At 41.4% G+C, this 16,942-nt stretch overlaps 3 protein-coding genes across 4 annotated transcripts in view; all 3 read right to left on the reverse strand.

Annotated features, from left to right (window-relative positions):
- Positions 1 to 16,942, reverse strand: part of LOC127360105 (keratin-associated protein 10-6-like) — a 24,727-nt gene that overhangs the window by 4,109 nt on the left and 3,676 nt on the right. The window lies entirely within an intron of this gene.
- Positions 1,849 to 5,702, reverse strand: ccr9a (chemokine (C-C motif) receptor 9a). 2 transcript variants are annotated; one of them, XM_051394383.1, is made up of 3 exons: positions 5,536 to 5,702; positions 4,100 to 4,189; positions 1,849 to 3,613 (listed from the first exon to the last, which is right to left on the reverse strand). In XM_051394383.1, exons 2-3 carry the CDS (start codon positions 4,139 to 4,141, stop codon positions 2,540 to 2,542), a joined length of 1,116 nt encoding a protein of 371 aa, XP_051250343.1. In that variant the 5' UTR covers positions 4,142 to 4,189; positions 5,536 to 5,702; the 3' UTR covers positions 1,849 to 2,539. The 2 variants fall into 2 exon arrangements, with proteins under 2 accessions (XP_051250343.1, XP_051250344.1); XM_051394384.1 differs by lacking the exon at positions 5,536 to 5,702 and adding an exon at positions 4,783 to 5,516.
- LOC127360111 (elongation factor 1-alpha-like) overlaps positions 15,742 to 16,942 on the reverse strand; it is a 12,303-nt gene continuing 11,102 nt past the window's right edge. The window contains exon 8 of the mRNA XM_051394377.1: positions 15,742 to 16,921. Within this exon, the coding sequence (XP_051250337.1) occupies positions 16,815 to 16,921 (107 nt within the window). The 3' untranslated portion in view covers positions 15,742 to 16,814. The remainder of the gene's footprint in view (positions 16,922 to 16,942) is intronic.

Raw genomic sequence — 16,942 nt, forward strand, 5'->3', positions numbered from 1 at the left:
AGTCCCTCTGAAATTGATAATCTTGTCGATAGTGCTACAGGCTCACTACGATCAACATTAGACTCTATCGCTCCTATAAAAAGGAAATTATTAAAACATAGGAGACTAGCACCTTGGTATAACCACCAAACCCGCCAGTTAAAACAAATAGCTAGGAAATCTGAAAGGAAATGGCGCTCTTCCAAATTATCAGAATATCGCTCAATTTGGAAAGATAATCTTAAAACCTATAGAAAGGCCCTCCGTAATGCCAGAGGAGCCTATTACTCAGCACTAATAGAAGAAAATAAGAATAACCCTAGGTTCCTCTTCAGCACTGTAGCCAGGCTGACAGAGAGTCACAGCTCTATTGAGCCACATATCCCCATACACTTAAGTTTATGTCGCCAAAGAGTTGTGTGACTTTCTACATAACAATAGTTTATTTGAGGATTTTCAGTCAGGATTTAGAGTTCATCACAGCACAGAGACAGCTCTGGTTAAAGTTAATAATGACCTTCTGACTGCTTCTGACAATGGACTTGTCTCTGTACTTGTATTATTAGATCTTAGTGCTGCATTTGACACCATTGACCATGATATTCTTTTACAGAGACTTGAGCATCAAATTGGCATTAAAGGAACCGCACTAAGCTGGTTTAAGTCATACTTATCAGATCGTTCGCAGTTTGTACATGTTAACGATGATTCTTCAATAAATACTACAGTTAGTCATGGAGTTCCACAAGGTTCTGTACTTGGACCAATACTATTTACTTTATATATGCTCCCTTTAGGCAACATTATTAGGAATCACTCCATTAACTTTCACTGTTATGCAGATGATACACAGTTATATCTATTGATCAAACCCAATGAAATTAATCAATTATCTAAATTACAAACATGTCTTAAGGACATAAAATCCTGGATGAGCTGCAATTTTCTGATGTTAAACTCAGAAAAAAACGAAATTCTTGTTCTTGGCCCCAAAAACCTTAGAGACTCACTGTCTAAAGATATAGTTACTCTAGATGGCATTACCTTGGCCTCTAGCACCACTGTCAGGAATCTTGGAGTTATCTTTGATCAGGATTTTGTCTTTTAACTCCCACATAAAGCAGACCTCTAGGACTGCCTTCTTTCATTTATGTAATATTAGAAAAATTAGACACATCCTATCACAGACAGATGCAGAAAAACTAATCCATGCATACTTCAAGGCTGTCTCTCTCACTCACCCCAACTGGTCGAGACAGACGACCACCCACCTAGAGCCGAAGGATCTGTCCTAGGTTTCTGCCTTTTAACAGGCAGTTTTTCCTTGCCCTTGTCGCGAAGTGCTTGCTCATGGTGGTACTGTTGGGTCTCTGTAAATAATGTTATAAAGTGTTCGGTCTAGACCAGCTCTATTTGACAAGTGTCTTGAGATAACTTCTGTTATGGAATGGCGCTATACAAATAACTATTCAGTATATAGTCTATATATATATTAATACAGTGTTGTATATAATTTTTACTTTACAGTGTATATAATCTGTATATATTTATACATATTAACACAGTGTTCAGTATATAGTCTATATATATTAATACAGTGTTCAGTATATAGTCTGTATATATTAATACAGTGTTCAGTATATAGTTTGTACATATATATATTAATAGTGTTCAGTATATAATCTGTATATATATATTAATACAATGTTCAGTATATAGTCTATATATATATATATATATATTAATACAGTGTTCAGTATATAGTTTGTACATATATTTATTAATACAGTGTTCAAACATAAACAGGATGAGGAGACAGGAAGTGTGTCTGATCAACATCCTCTTTTTCACTCACACACACTCTGCACGTGTTTTACAGCCACTTTAATGTCTTTTGTTAAAAACACACAGAAATATATACATCCTCAGAAATCACACATTAGCATCTTTTAGCAGTGCTGTTAGCATCTCCTCGCACTGTCTGACAGTAACAGAGTTTCTTTCTTGTGTAAACAAACAAACAAACAGTCACATTAATGTCAAACGTTCAACCTACTCCTTACTTCCTCTTTGTGATGCGTTTCCTGTTTGAGCAGGATGATACAACACAGTGAACATCTGTCAACAGCAGCCAAAAATCACATTGTGTCGGTAAAACAGATTCACATTCAATATACAGGAAAGTCCTGGAAAGTCCTTGAAAGTCCTGGAAAGTCCAAGATGCTTTCAGGATGTTATTGGAAACACACAAACATCCTAATATGTTTTACGTTTGTTTGACTTTGAAAAACAACCACATCAGGTGCCCGATTAGCTCAGTCGGTAGAGCTGGCGACTCACATATGGAGTTGCTGCAGCGGCCGGGGTTCAAATCCAACCTGCGGCCCTTTGCTGCGTGTCATCACCTCTCTCTCTACCTACCTTTCCTATCTATCTTCAGCTGTCCCTATCTAATAAAGGCATGAAAAGGCCAAACATGACAAAAAGAAAAGAAAAACCAACCACCCTCAAAAAACACCTTATTTTGAAAAGCCCAGTATGGAGGAAGTAGCCGCAGTCTCTACAGCGACAGCGCCTGCGAGGTGTCGCTGTCTGACATCACAGTGGCTCTGGTGGAGCTCAGTGGGCTCCTGCAGCTCTTACTCAGCTGGCTCTTATTGGCTGGCTGGCAGCGGCAGCTGTGCAGCAGCTGCAGCACGTCGCGGCGGAAGCGCACGCCCACGAAGGCGTACAGGAAGGGGTTGAGGCAGGCGTGCATGTAGGCCAGACCCTTAAGCAGCTGGCCCGCCTTGTCGAAGCGCTTCATCTCCTCGCAGTCCGTCATGGTCATGTTGGTGGCCTGCGCTGCCTCCATCACCAGCACGCCGTTGTACGGCAGCTGAGACGCGACGAACGCCACCACCACGGCCAGGATGACGCGCATGGCCTTGTGCTTCTGGAAGTTTCGGGTCTTGAGCAGCTTGGCGACAATGATGCTGTAACAAAAGGCCATGACGATGAAGGGCAGGCAGAAGCCCATGCTCACCTGCAGTGACAGCACCAGGATCTTGGTGCGGTTGCCGAGGTCAGTGGGGAATACCATCCTGCAGTACTGCTGCGAGTCCACCGTGGCGGTGGTGGCAAACACAAGCTCGGGCACAGCGAGCAGCAGGGCCAGCAGCCACACCCCCGTGCACACCAGCAGGCTGCAGCGGCGGCGCTCCGCCTGCGAGTTCTGCGCCTTGGTGGTCTGCACGATGACCACATAGCGGTCCACGCTGATGCAGGTCAGCAACAGCATGCTGCTGAACAGGTTCACCTTGTAGACGGCCGAGTTCAGCTTGCAGACTGCGGTGCCAAAGTTCCAGCCGTGTGACGCTTCAGCCGCCCACAGCGGCAGCGTGACAAGGAAAAGCAGGTCGGCCACCGCCAGGTTCAAGAGGTACACGTCTGTCATCGTCTTCAGCCGCCGCCGGAAGTTCAGGTAGATCCACACCACCATCATATTCCCGACTCCACCCACCAGAGCAATCATCCAGAAGAGTGGTGGCTCGTAGCGACTCCTGAACTCTCGCACCGACTCCCGGTCGCACAGCAGGTCGGGGTAGTCGTAGTACTCATCAGAGGTTGGTGAGGGGCTGATGGAGGACGGGTCCTGAAGGAAATGACAACACTTTCACACATACTCCTGAACACTCCTGAATACTCCTGAATTCCTGAACACTCCTGAATACTCCTGAATACTCCTGAACACTCCTGAAAACTCCTGAACACTCCCCAACACTCCTGAACACTCCTGAACACTCCTGGACACTCTTGAACACTCTTGAACACTCCTGAACACTCCCGAATACTCCCGAATACTCCCGAACACTCTTGAACTCTCCCGAACACTCTTGAACTCTCCTGAACACTCCTGAATACTCCTGAACACTCCTGGATACTCCTGAACACTCCTGAACTCCTGAACACTCCTGAATACTCCTGAACACTCCTGGATACTCCTGATCTGACTGCACATTCAGCTCATTGTGTCGACAGTTTAAGTTAAATCAGTAAATTAATAAAATCATTAATTATACAATTAGATCAATAACTGAATATCAAACATAATTGTCTGTGTGTGGGCGGGGTTTGTTACCTCGGTGGTGAACACCATTGTGATGTTATCCATTGATGTCATGGTTCTTCTTTGTTTATTCTTTGTTATGTCGATGAGGTCATCAGTGACCTTCAGAAGAAACAGAAAAGTTTTCATTATAAAAGCTGAATATTAAGAATGTTTTCAAAAGTTAATGTTAAATGTATTTATATAAATTAAGTATTTTACTATTTTCATTTACTTTGATACATTTAATAAGTAAATAAAAAAAACGTTTTAAGATTCATAAATTCAAATAAAAAATATTGAAGTAATTCTAATTATTACTATTATTACTACTTATTACTACTACTACTACTACTAAACTACTTTTAATCTTTGAAATGTGTCATATCTTATAAATAGTAATTGGAACTACTTGTACTTTGAGTATTTCCATTTCACGCTGCTTCCAATAGAAATATTGACCAGCAGTAACACTGTGAGCACTGGACTCACTGACTGGTCCCAGACCAACAGACTGCTCTGCACTGTGTGTTCTGACCCCTTTCTATCAGAACCAGCATTAACTGTTTCAGCAGTTTGAGCTACAGTAGCTCGTCTGTTGGATCGGACCACACGGGCCAGCCTTCACTCCCCACCTGCATCAATGAGCATCGCCCCCCCCATGACCCTGTCTCTGGTTCTGTTCCTTCCTTGGACAACTTTTGATAAGTACTGACCTCTGCAGACCGGGAACACCCAACAAGAGCTGCAGGTTTGGAGATGTTCTGACCCAGTCGTCCATCACAATGTGGTTCTTGTCAAAGTGGATCAGATCCTCACGATGCCCATTTTCCTGCTTCTAACACATCAACTCTGTTCACTGCCTGATATACCCCCCCACTGATAGGAGACCTGATACCCAGATAATCAGTGTTACTGGCAGTGCTCGCTGTGTTAGGGCTGATTTCTGTATTATTATAGATCAATCTATCCGCAGTATATAAAGACCAGCTGCAACATCAGTGCATCAATAATTGTATTTATATATATTGGATTTTATATTAATCTTATTGTCTTCAGAATATCATATATAATTCTGCATATTTTAACTTTTGCTACTTTCAGTGTATTTTAATGCTGATATGTTCTACACTGTTGTACTTTTACTGTAGTAAAAGATCAGAGTTCCTCTACTGCAGTTCTCATCAATAATCAGTAGATAAACATGTAATAAACTGTTAGTAACGCACTATAATGTAGCATAACGGCATTATAGTGTGTTACTAACCATTTATGATTATTTATATACAGATCATGTCAGTTCAGTCACATTAAACAAAGTTTAACAAAATGTTCTAAAGAGTAAAAATGTCCATCAATGCAGTACCAGCAGCAATAAAAGCAGAAAGTATAAACTGAGATAAATAAGATGAAATAAAGAGAAGTTTGTACAGACAGACAGACAGACAGACAGACAGGTGTGGACTCACAGTCGATGTCTCTGGGTCTCTGCAGCGACTCTCAGTTTCTGTCCGTTAAACCACAGCCACACGAAGCAGAAGTTGAACTGAGGGAGGAGCTCACTGACTCACACCCTATACGTGGCTTTAATGTTAAAATATGAAGCTCTTAAAAATTCACCCAACTGCACAAACCCTGAAGGAACAAATGAAGTTCAAAACTTCAGGAGCTGCAAATTCATTTTCATGATTTAAATGTAGTATAATTTCTCTCTCTCTCTCTCTCTCTCTCTCTCTCTCTCTCTCTCTCTCAATGACGAGTTCAAGGAACAGTTAATAAATGTTGTTTCACTGAAGTCAGAGGAGACAGTTTAATGTGTTAAATGTCATTTGCTGTTGCTTGTAGGGGGCGCTATCACTATGACTGAATATTGGCATGTACATGTCTTCATGTGGGTTTGATGCAGCTTGGACAAAGTAGACTAAAGTTATAACTGCTTCCTGTTTCCTTTGGCACCACCGTACGGACGCGCCCGATGAAAACTGAAGATTTTAATATCTTTTCATCGCGATGGTCTTTAGACTGAACTGACAGATTTATAGTGGATACGATCAATTCCTTGCGGTTCGGCAAGGATCAGTAAAAATGACCCATAAATTCAAAATGGCCGACTTCCTGTTTGTGGTCCAAGAGGCTTTGTTGTTGGTCTAGTCATGGTCTCCTACTGTGGTTCCAGCCTTACAATGTACACACTCATATAGAGACAGCTGATTAAAATCTGTGTGCGTGCATGTGGGCGGTAAACATGTAATTCTCCTCCCGCTGTGATTGAAACTGCTTCCCCTCGCTGACAGAGCCTGTAGGCGGCCATCGAAAGTCTCATCTGAGTGCTGAGCGGGAAAATCCTGGGATCAGCTGATTGCAGGTCCATTTGGTTTTATAGACAGATTGAAGAGACTATGTGGCACCACCACCACCACCACCACCAACAACAACAACAACAACAACAGGAACACCAGAAGGGTATTGCAAGAAAACCAAGATAAAGGATTAACCCGGGATATGTTGGTTATCCTGGCTGAATTTAGCCTCAAGTCGGTTGCATGAAAGCAGGTCAAACTTATCCCGGCCAAGTTACTATGGTGATTTATTCTCTGCAGCTAGCCTGCTCCAGACCAGGCTAACAGCCAGGCTAACAGCCAGGCTAACAATCTGTTGGCTGTTTGTAATTGAAACAGTCTTTTTATATTGATTCAAGTGGTAGCATTATTACTCAGGACAAGTGTTATATTGCTATGCTAATGAAGACTGCTTGTCAAAATGCCGTCAGAGGTTTCATAAATATGTGTTTATTGCAGTAATTGAGATTACAAAACACAGCTGATGAAGTTGCAAAGCTGTTTTCAATGAAATCTGTGACAAGGGCAATATATATATATATATATCTAGTACATAGTGTTTTTTATTATTTCCCTACTCTTACTGTTTATTTATACTGTTTTCTCTCTATCCACTCTGCTGCTGTTACATTGGAATTTCCCCATTGTGGGACAAATAAAGGTCTATCTATCTATCTATCTATCTATCTATCTATCTATCTATCTATCTATCTATCTATCTATCTATCTATCTATCTATCTATCTATCTATCCATCCAACTCCCATTCACCTGTTCCCTCTTCATAATGCATTTAGTCATGAAAGAGTCTTCTGGGACAGGTCAGACCCATTGGCTGTTGGAGAGGACTATCTCATTGAGAGATACAGATTCTCAGGTGATGGACTAAGATATTTATGTAGGCTGCTGGGTCCAAAAATACAGCACCAGACGGCAGGAAGCCATGCTCTCACTGTACCACAGATGGTCTGTGTTACATTGAGATGTTTTGCAAGTGGGAGCTTCCTTTATTCTGTTGGGGATGCAGAGAACCTCAATAAACGAACCATTTGCAGCACATATCCTGGCTTGGTGGGCCGCCCCCTGTGCCAGTTCTATGGGCTTTTTTTAAACTGCTACAATCATACAGACATTCAACATGTCAGCAGACACCTAATCTATTCACCTCATTCGTTCACTGTTATCTACTTTATAGTCACTGACCAGCCTGCTAAATGTTCTTGTATTTAACTTTTTTAATGTAACTTGCTGCCAGGTCCTTTTATGGCCAGACAAGTTTGTTCTTTATGAATTGTTAGCACTTAATCATACTTTACATTTCCTGAGTAACATCCACCTCTACTTGCCACATTTAAAGCAAAGTGTACAACAGTTGATTAGTGGACTTAAAGTAACTCCTTTAGTCCTTTAATTGGAGCCTAATGATGACAGTTCCAGTGGAGCACTGTTTATTAATTGTACAGTTTTGGACTACTTACGCATTAAGCCGGTCCGCTATTGTCTGCCAGGCTTTCTCTCTTTCTTTAATTATGGCATTGGTATTGCCTTTTTTTCTTATATCTTCCACCTCTTCATTGAACTCCATCAGGAGCTGTTGTTCAGCGGCCGTGAAATATGAAGCGCGACTCTTATCCATGTTCCCATCGGTGATTCTGTGAGCGATCGCGAGGTCTATTTCAGTATGCCGTGAACACGCACTTATCCCGACTATCTACACCTGGCTTAACATAGCACCTTTTAATCCTGGCTCGGCAAACGTGCAACCAATTAAGCCAGGATGTGCCGAGCAGGCTAGGTCAAGCTGCGCTTGCTCAATTATCCTGGATTTCTTTATGATTGTGTCTATGGTTGTGTTTATGGTTGTGTTTATGATTGTGTCTATGGTTGTGTTTATGGTTGTGTTTATGATTGTGTCTATGGTTGTGTTTATTTTTGTGTCTATGATTGTGTTTATGATTGTGTCTATGGTTGTGTTTATGGTTGTGTTTATGATTGTGTTTATGATTGTGTCTATGGTTATGTTTATGATTGTGTTTATGATTGTGTTTATGATTGTGTCTATGATTGTGTTTATGATTGTGCCTATGATTGTGTTTATGATTGTGTCTATGATTGTGTTTATGATTGTGCCTATGGTTGTGTTTATGGTTGTGTCTATGGTTGTGTTTATGATTGTGTCTATGGTTGTGTTGTGTCTATGGTTGTGTTTATGATTGTGTTTATGATTGTGTCTATGATTGTGTTTATGATTGTGCCTATGGTTGTGTTTATGGTTGTGTCTATGGTTGTGTTTATGATTGTGTTTATGGTTGTGTTTATGATTGTGTTTATGGTTGTGTCTATGGTTGTGTTTATGATTGTGTTGTGTTTATGGTTGAATTTATAGTTGTGTTTATGGTTGAATTTATAGTTGTGTTTATGGTTGTATTGTGTTTATGGTCGTATTTATGATTGTGTTTATGGTTGTGTCTATGGTTGTATTGTGTTTATGATTGTGTTTATGGTTGTGTTGTGTTTATGGTCGTATTTATGGTTGTGTCTATGGTTGTGTCTATGGTTGTATTGTGTTTATGATTGTGTTTATGGTTGTGTCCATGGTTCAATTCAATTCAATTCAATTCAATTTTATTTTTATAGCGCCAATTCATAACAGAAGTTATCTCAGGACACTTTTCAAATAGAGCAGGTCTAGACCGAACTCTTTATAACATTAATTACAGAGACCCAACAGTACCACCATGAGCAAGCACTTGGCGACAAGGGCAAGGAAAAACTGCCTGTTAAAAGGCAGAAACCTAGGACAGATCCTCCAGCTCTAGGTGGGTGGTCGTCTGTCTCGACCAGTTGGGGGGGTGAGAGAGAGAGAGAGAGAGAGAGAGGCAGAGAGAGAGAGAGCGAGAGAGAGAGGCAGAGAGAGAGAGAGCGAGAGACAGACAGACAGACAGACAGGTGCACAGCAACAACAGTATTGGCAATGGCAGTCAAGCAGGACCATGGCAGGAGGCTCCACCAGGATCCATGAGAACCTGCGAGACGAGAAAGCACAAGAACTCCGGGGAAGAAGTGGAGTTAGTAACATGCATTAATGGAACATGAATGAGTGCATAAAGAGAGAGGAAGGGAGGAGCTCAGTGCACCATGGGAAATCCCCCGATAGTCTAGGCCTATAGCAGCATAACTAAGGGATGGTTCAGGACACACCTGATCAAGCCCTAACTATAAGCTTTATCAAAGAGGAATGTCTTAAGCCTACTCTTGAATGTGGTGAGGGTGTCTGCCTCCCGAACCACAACTGGAAGCTGGTTCCACAGGAGAGGAGCTTGGTAACTGAAGGCTCTGGCTCCTGTTCTACTTTTAGAGACTATAGGAACCACAAGTAGCCCAGCATTCAGAGAACGTAGTGTTCTAGTGGGGTAATAGGGTACTATGAGCTCTTTAAGATATGAAGGGGCCTGACCATGAAGAGCTTTATAGGTGAGGAGGAGGATTTTAAATTCAATTCTACATTTTACAGGGAGCCAATGCAGAGAAGCTAGTACAGGAGAGATGTGATCTCTTTTTCTAGTTCCTGTCAGTACTCGTGCTGCAGCGTTCTGAATTAATTGGAGCGTTTTAATGGACTTATTGGGGCAACCTGATAATAAAGAGTTGCAGTAATCCAGCCTTGAAGTAACAAATGCATGGATTAGTTTTTCTGCATCTGTCTGTGATAGGATGTGTCTAATTTTTCTAATATTACGTAAATGAAAGAAGGCAGTCCTAGAGGTCTGCTTTATGTGGGAGTTAAATGACAAATCCTGATCAAAGATAACTCCAAGATTCCTGACAGTGGTGCTAGAGGCCAAGTTAATGCAATCTAGAGTGACTATATCTTTAGACCATGAGTCTCTAAGGTTTTTGGGGCCAAGAACAAGAATTTCGTTTTTTTCTGAGTTTAACATCAGAAAATTGCAGGTCATCCAGGATTTTATGTCCGTAAGACATGTTTGTAATTTAGATAATTGATTAATTTCATTGGGTTTGATTGATAGATATAACTGCGTATCATCTGCATAACAGTGAAAGTTAATGGAGTGATTCCTAATAATGTTGCCTAAAGGGAGCATATATAAAGTAAATAGTATTGGTCCAAGTACAGAACCTTGTGGAACTCCATGACTAACTGTAGTATTTACTGAAGATTCATCGTTAACATGTATAAACTGCGAGCGATCTGATAAATATGACTTAAACCAGCTTAGTGCGGTTCCTTTAATGCCAATTTGATGCTCAAGTCTCCTCAAAAGAATATTATGGTCAATGGTGTCAAATGCAGCACTAAGATCTAATAATACAAGTACAGAGACAAGTCCATTGTCAGAAGCAGTCAGAAAGTCATTATTAACTTTAACCAGAGCTGTCTCTGTGCTATGATGAACTCTAAATCCTGACTGAAAATCCTCAAATAAACTATTGTTATGTAGAAAGTCACACAACTCTTTGGCGACTACTTTCTCCAGAATCTTAGAGAGGAAGGGGAGGTTAGAAATCGGTCTATAGTTGGCTAAAACCCCTGGGTCAAGAGTAGACTTTTTAAGAAGGGGTTTAATTACAGCTACTTTAAAGGACTGTGGTACATATCCTGATAATAAAGAAAGATTAATCATATCCAGTAAAGAAGTGCCAATTAAGGGAACAACTTCTTTAAGCAGCCTAGTTGGGATCGGGTCTAATAGACAGGTTGATGGCTTCGATGAAGAAATGATTGAAGTTAACTGATGAAGATCGATAGCAGAAAAACAGTCTAAATAAATATCTAAGTTTACATTGACAGAACTCCCTGAACTTGGAGAGCCACTGATAACTGTTGATGGCAGTTGGTGATTAATTTTCTCTCTAATAGTAATAATTTTATTATAGAAGAAGCTCATGAAGTCATTGCTACTTAAGTTTATGGGGATATGTGGCTCAATAGAGCTGTGACTCTCTGTCAGCCTGGCTACAGTGCTGAAGAGGAACCTAGGGTTGTTCTTATTTTCTTCTATTAGTGCTGAATAATAGGCTCCTCTGGCATTACGGAGGGCCTTTCTATAAGTTTTAAGATTATCTTGCCAATTTGAGCGATATTCTGATAATTTGGAAGAGCGCCATTTCCTTTCAGATTTCCTAGCTATTTGTTTTAACTGGCGGGTTTGGTGGTTATACCACGGTGCTAGTCTCCTATGTTTTAATAATTTCTGGCGTAGAGTCTAATGTTAAAGAGTTCTATACGTGCCTTTTGGTGTCCTGATATTGTATAATAATAATTTAATTGAATAGAGTCTAATGTTGATCGTAGTGAGCCTGTAGCACTATCGACAAGATTATCAATTTCAGAGGGACTAAAGTCGTTATAGGACTCTGTTAAATTCAGACATGGCATTGAATTAAACACTGAAGGAATCTCCTCCTTAAATTTAGCTACAGCACTGTCAGATAGACATCTGCTGTAGGAGGTTTTGCCTAATGGCTTATAATCTAATAGTATGAATTCAAAAGTTAATAAATAATGGTCAGATAGGAAAGGATTATGTGGGAAGACTATTAAATGTTCAATATCAATGCCATATGATAAGACAAGGTCAAGAGTGTGATTAAAACAATGAGTTGGTTTATTTACACTCTGACAGAAGCCAATTGAGTCTATTAATGATATAAATGCATTACTAAGGCTGTCATTGTCAACATCCACATGAATATTAAAATCACCTACAATAATTACTTTATCTGATTTAAGGACTAAACTTGATAAAAACTCTGAGAATTCAGATATAAAATCAGAGCACGGTCCAGGAGCGCGGTACACTATAACAAATAGAACTGGCTGCAGTGTTTTCCAGTTTGGGTGAGAAAGACTAAGAACAAGGCTTTCAAATAAATTATAATTTAGTTTAGGTTTAGGGTCCATTAAAACGCTCGAATCATATATGGCTGCCACTCCACCTCCTTGGCCAGTGCCTCGAGGAATGTGAGTATTAATATGACTGGGGGGGGTGGATTCATTTAGGCCAACATACTCCTCGTGAGACAACCAGGTCTCAGTAAGAGAAAGTAAATCAATATCATAGTCTGATATTAATTCATTCACTAAAACAGCTTTAGAGGACAGAGACCTGATATTTAACAGCCCACATTTCATTCTCTTATTTAGTGCTACTGAGGAGTTGGTTTTAATTTTTATTAGATTTTTATGTTGAACTCCTCTTGTTTTTATTTCTTTAAATAATTTAGGTGGTCGGGGGACAGACACAGTCTCTATGGGGTTTTGGGTGGGTGACTGTTCTAAAGAAAGCGCAGAGAAGTGTGTAAGACAGCAGCTCTGCTTCCTGGTCCTAACTCTGGACTGTCAGGTTTTAGAAATAAACTTTGCCATATTTCTAGATAAGAGAGCCGCTCCATCCAAAGTGGGATGGATGCCGTCTCTCCTAATCAGACCAGGTTTTCCCCAAAAAGGCTTCCAGTTATCAATGAAGCCCACATCGTTTGCTGGACACCACCTCGACAGCCAGCGGTGGAATGACGACATGCGGCTATACATGTCATCACTGGTCACATTGGGCAGGGGTCCAGAGAAAACTACGGAGTCCGACATTGTCTTAGCATAATTACACACCGACTCCACATTAATCTTAGTGACCTCCGATTGGCGTAAACGGGTGTCATTACCGCCGACGTGGATAACAATCTTACTGTATTTACGTTTATCTTTAGCCAGCAGTTTTAAATATGATTCAATGTCGCCCGCTCTGGCCCCAGGGATACATTAAACTATGGCCGCTGGCTTCGCTAACTTCACGTTTCTGACTATGGAGCTGCCAATAACCAGAGTTGGTTCCTCAGCGGGTGTATCGCTGAGTGGGGAAAATTTATTAGAAACGTGAATGGGTTGGTGGTGAACTGTGGGCTTCGCCGTTCTAGTCTTCCTTCGCTCAGTCACCCAGCCTCCCTGTCTTCCCGGCTGCTCGGGAACTACCGGGGGATCTACAGAGCTAACAGAAGCTACCTTCGGTCGGACCACACCGGCTACTGGGGGCTGGCTAACTATAGCGGCTAAAGATATCTCAGTGGTGCGGTACCGTTCCTCTAACTCACTAAGCCTCGCCTCCAGCGCAGTAAATAAACTACATTTAATACAGGTACCATTATCATTAAAGGAGGCAGAGGAATAACTGAACATCTGACACACTGAGCAGGACAGAGGAGAGGGAGAAGCCATAGCTAACTGCTAATGTTAATGAAGCTAGAGTGTATGAAAAAACTTTGAAAGTAGTGAAAAAGTCGCTAAAAGAAGGAGTAACTCTGAGTGTTTAGGTAGAACTAGTCTACGTTTAAATGTTAAGCGGGTAAATAACCGCTGTAACGAGTAAAACTAATTTATATTTAGCGTTCACTGACAGAGCTACAGCACCAAACAGTGTACACAGAGCAGGAAGTTAACCGGAAATGAGTCAGTACGCTTACCGTAGCACGTCAGACGTGAGTAACGGCAATCAGTCACAAACACTCTAAACTGCACCACACACATGGTTGTGTCTATGGTTGTGTTGTGTTTATGATTGTGTTTAAGGTTGTGTCTATGGTTGTGTCTATGGTTGCGTTTATGGTTGTGTTGTGTTTATGGTTGCTAAACCTGTTCACACAAGTTTTCAACGATGTGTGAGGGTTAGGAATGTGAGCTGTAGTGTAAATGAGTGGTTGGAGGACTAGAAAGCAGTTATATCACTACAGTCCCTTTACTATTAATATCAGCTTACCCCTGACAAGTTCCTCGTATCAGAACGAGACCACCATGTGTGCCTGCTTCTCATACTGATGTCACAGTTCAGTGGTAGTACTGGTGCTGTGAGTAAGTACTGAGGTATCTGTGGTTGTACTCAATGAACATGGTGTTCTTTCCTGTTTTCGTTCACTTCCTGTTGGAAAGATTACACACCACATGTCTAATATACGACCCAACCTTACAGGGCTGTAATGTAGTGCAGGTAATGTAGTGCAGGTAATGTAGTGCAGGTGACGTACTGCAGGTAATGTACTGCAGGTGACGTACTGCATGTAATGTACTGCAGGTAATGTACTGCAGGTAATGTACTGCTCATACTACCGACACTGAAATGTGCCGGCACTAATGCTTTTTGTCCACAGGAGTACCCTTACTTCTTACCACTTCCTCTGGTGAGCGTGGCCGAACTCACAGAGGTCATCAAGTCAGTTTTTTCTGACGTAAACAATGAAGGTTCCTAAAAATAACTTTCATTTAGTGCTTTGATATTTCTACTGAGTTCTATTGAGTTGAGTTGTGTTGGTCTACTTTCAGCCCTGATAGTCTTCCAACACCTACAGGTGATGGTTCAGCATCAGGAGCAGTTTGGAGTTCAGTACCTTGCTCAAGGAAACTTCAACATGCAGCAGAAGGAACCGGGAATCAAACCAACAATCTTCTGATTAGTGGACGACCCGCTCTAACGCCTGAGACCAGGATGAGGACAAGAACATGGACTAGGACAAAGATGGACCAGAGCAGTCCAGGTCTGTTGTGATCTGGGATAATGTTACTGTAGTGTCTGGTCTAAGACTGGTCTACCAACAGTTGTAAAGTTGTCCCCCTTATTCTCAGGAACTGTTTAAAGCGTCTGACCTCCGCCCACTGCCCATCTGACCTCCGTCCACAGCCCGTCTGACTGTAACCAATGCAGAGACATGAGAGACCCTGAGGAGGATCATTAAACTAATATTTGATTGATCAGTTTCCATTGATCACTATGATCATAGACAGTAGTAATCAGTAGTTATCTGACTGAGTCAACAGTCACACTAACTGTAATCATAATAATATAATATTCTTATCATAAATTGTACTAATAATTGAAACAAGTTAATTTGATCAGTTTAAATAGTTTTACTTCATATGATCAACAAAATGTATTTATAATAATTGATTTATTATAATATATTTATTATGAATCATCTGAAGTCAGAAACTTTCTCAGAAACACAAAAAGGGGATGTTTCACTGTGTGTGTGACATCATAGAAACAGGAAGCAGCCACATTGCGTGCCAGCGTGTTCAGACTGTGTGCAATGTTGCATGACAAGCTGTGACCGCACGCACGCACACACACACACACACACACACACACACACACACACACACAGAACAGGAAAAAACAAGCTGGTCATGTGACCTGATTTATATTTCCTGTTCACACTGCTCTTCTTCTTGCAGGTTGCTGCAGTTACCACAGTTACCTCAGTCACCACGGTTACCACGTCCTCCTGCAGCGACCAGTAAAAATAAAATGAAAACACACAGACACATCCCTCACACTCTGAGATTTTATTGATTGATTGGTTCATTGATTGACTGACAGCTGCTCGTCTAAAAGAAACTATAAAGAATAAATGATGTTCCAACATATCTATGACATCAGAACAGCTATGAAATTCTGGGGTGCTTTCTCTGGAACAAAGATCTTTAATATCTAACACAGATAATCTCTGTGCAGGTGGGTGTGATTAACACTCAGCTGCAGGAGAGACAGAGGTGGAGGGACAGCTTGTGAGAGCAGGAGAGTTGATGATCTCAGCTGGTGCTCATTGAGTAATCACTCTCTCCTCTCTTAATGCAACTGTGTGCTGGACTTGAGTTGGCCGCCACACATACATCAGAAAGGACGCCTGGAGCGGATTGTTATGGACCTTGGAAGAGCTATAGAAGCCTCAGATCAGCCAGAAAGCTGAGTGTTTGTGTTGACGGTGTGTGCGGCTGAGGAATAAATAAATGTGTGTTGATTAATTGATCTGTGGAGCTTGGTTGTGTGCTGGGGGAACCCACAGTGGTAGAGAGACTTGCTGCAATCTCTAACAAAGATCTTTAATCTCTAACAGAGATCTTTTTCTCTCTCATGACGACATCCTGGTTCTCCTCAAAGCTGTGTGATCTCAGCCTGAGCTTTGGCCTATGCCCCAAACACTATTCCCCTAACTCCCTAAGAATATCTACAACCACAGCTCTCCATCTGCTTACATCAACCCTAAAATCCTTGTGTCGCTGGTCATTCTCCGCCTACCCACGTTATGTCAGGCTGCATAAGAAGGAAATCTCTATGGAAACCTATCTGAGGGCGGAGCCTAGACGCCAAAATCTCTATGGAAACATATCTGAAGGTATAGGTTCAATAGAAAAATTTCAAATTAGTTTGAGTTATCGTTTACTGATGTTTGCAGATGTTTGTGATGTTTGTTTACAGATGTTTGTTCAAAGATGTTTATGATGTGTTTGTTTATTTGCTGTTGGTCTCCAGATAAGATGATAAATGTTGACTGTTGTTCATAGTATTTCCCACAAGCCCCTTCTTCTTCTTCTTCTTCTATTGCTGTTGACAGGAACTGACATCACTTCTTCTTTCCTGCCATCTTGGTGAGCTTTGACTCGTCCTTTGTGACAGACTTCACCACGCCAACCGCCACCGTCTGCTTCATGTCGCGCACCGCGAACCGACCTGACAGACGGAGAGAGGGAA

The sequence above is a fragment of the Dicentrarchus labrax genome, unplaced genomic scaffold (assembly GCF_905237075.1).
Source record: "Dicentrarchus labrax unplaced genomic scaffold, dlabrax2021, whole genome shotgun sequence".
Classification (NCBI taxonomy): Eukaryota; Metazoa; Chordata; class Actinopteri; family Moronidae; genus Dicentrarchus; species Dicentrarchus labrax.

Excerpts from the sequence above, each read along its gene's own strand:
- ccr9a (XM_051394383.1), bottom strand. The coding sequence starts at position 4,141 with ATGACATCAATGGATAACATCACAATGGTGTTCACCACCGAG. Across the intron at positions 3,614-4,099 it reads CAATGGTGTTCACCACCGAG|GACCCGTCCTCCATCAGCCC; the intron begins GTAACAAACCCC and ends CATTTCCTTCAG.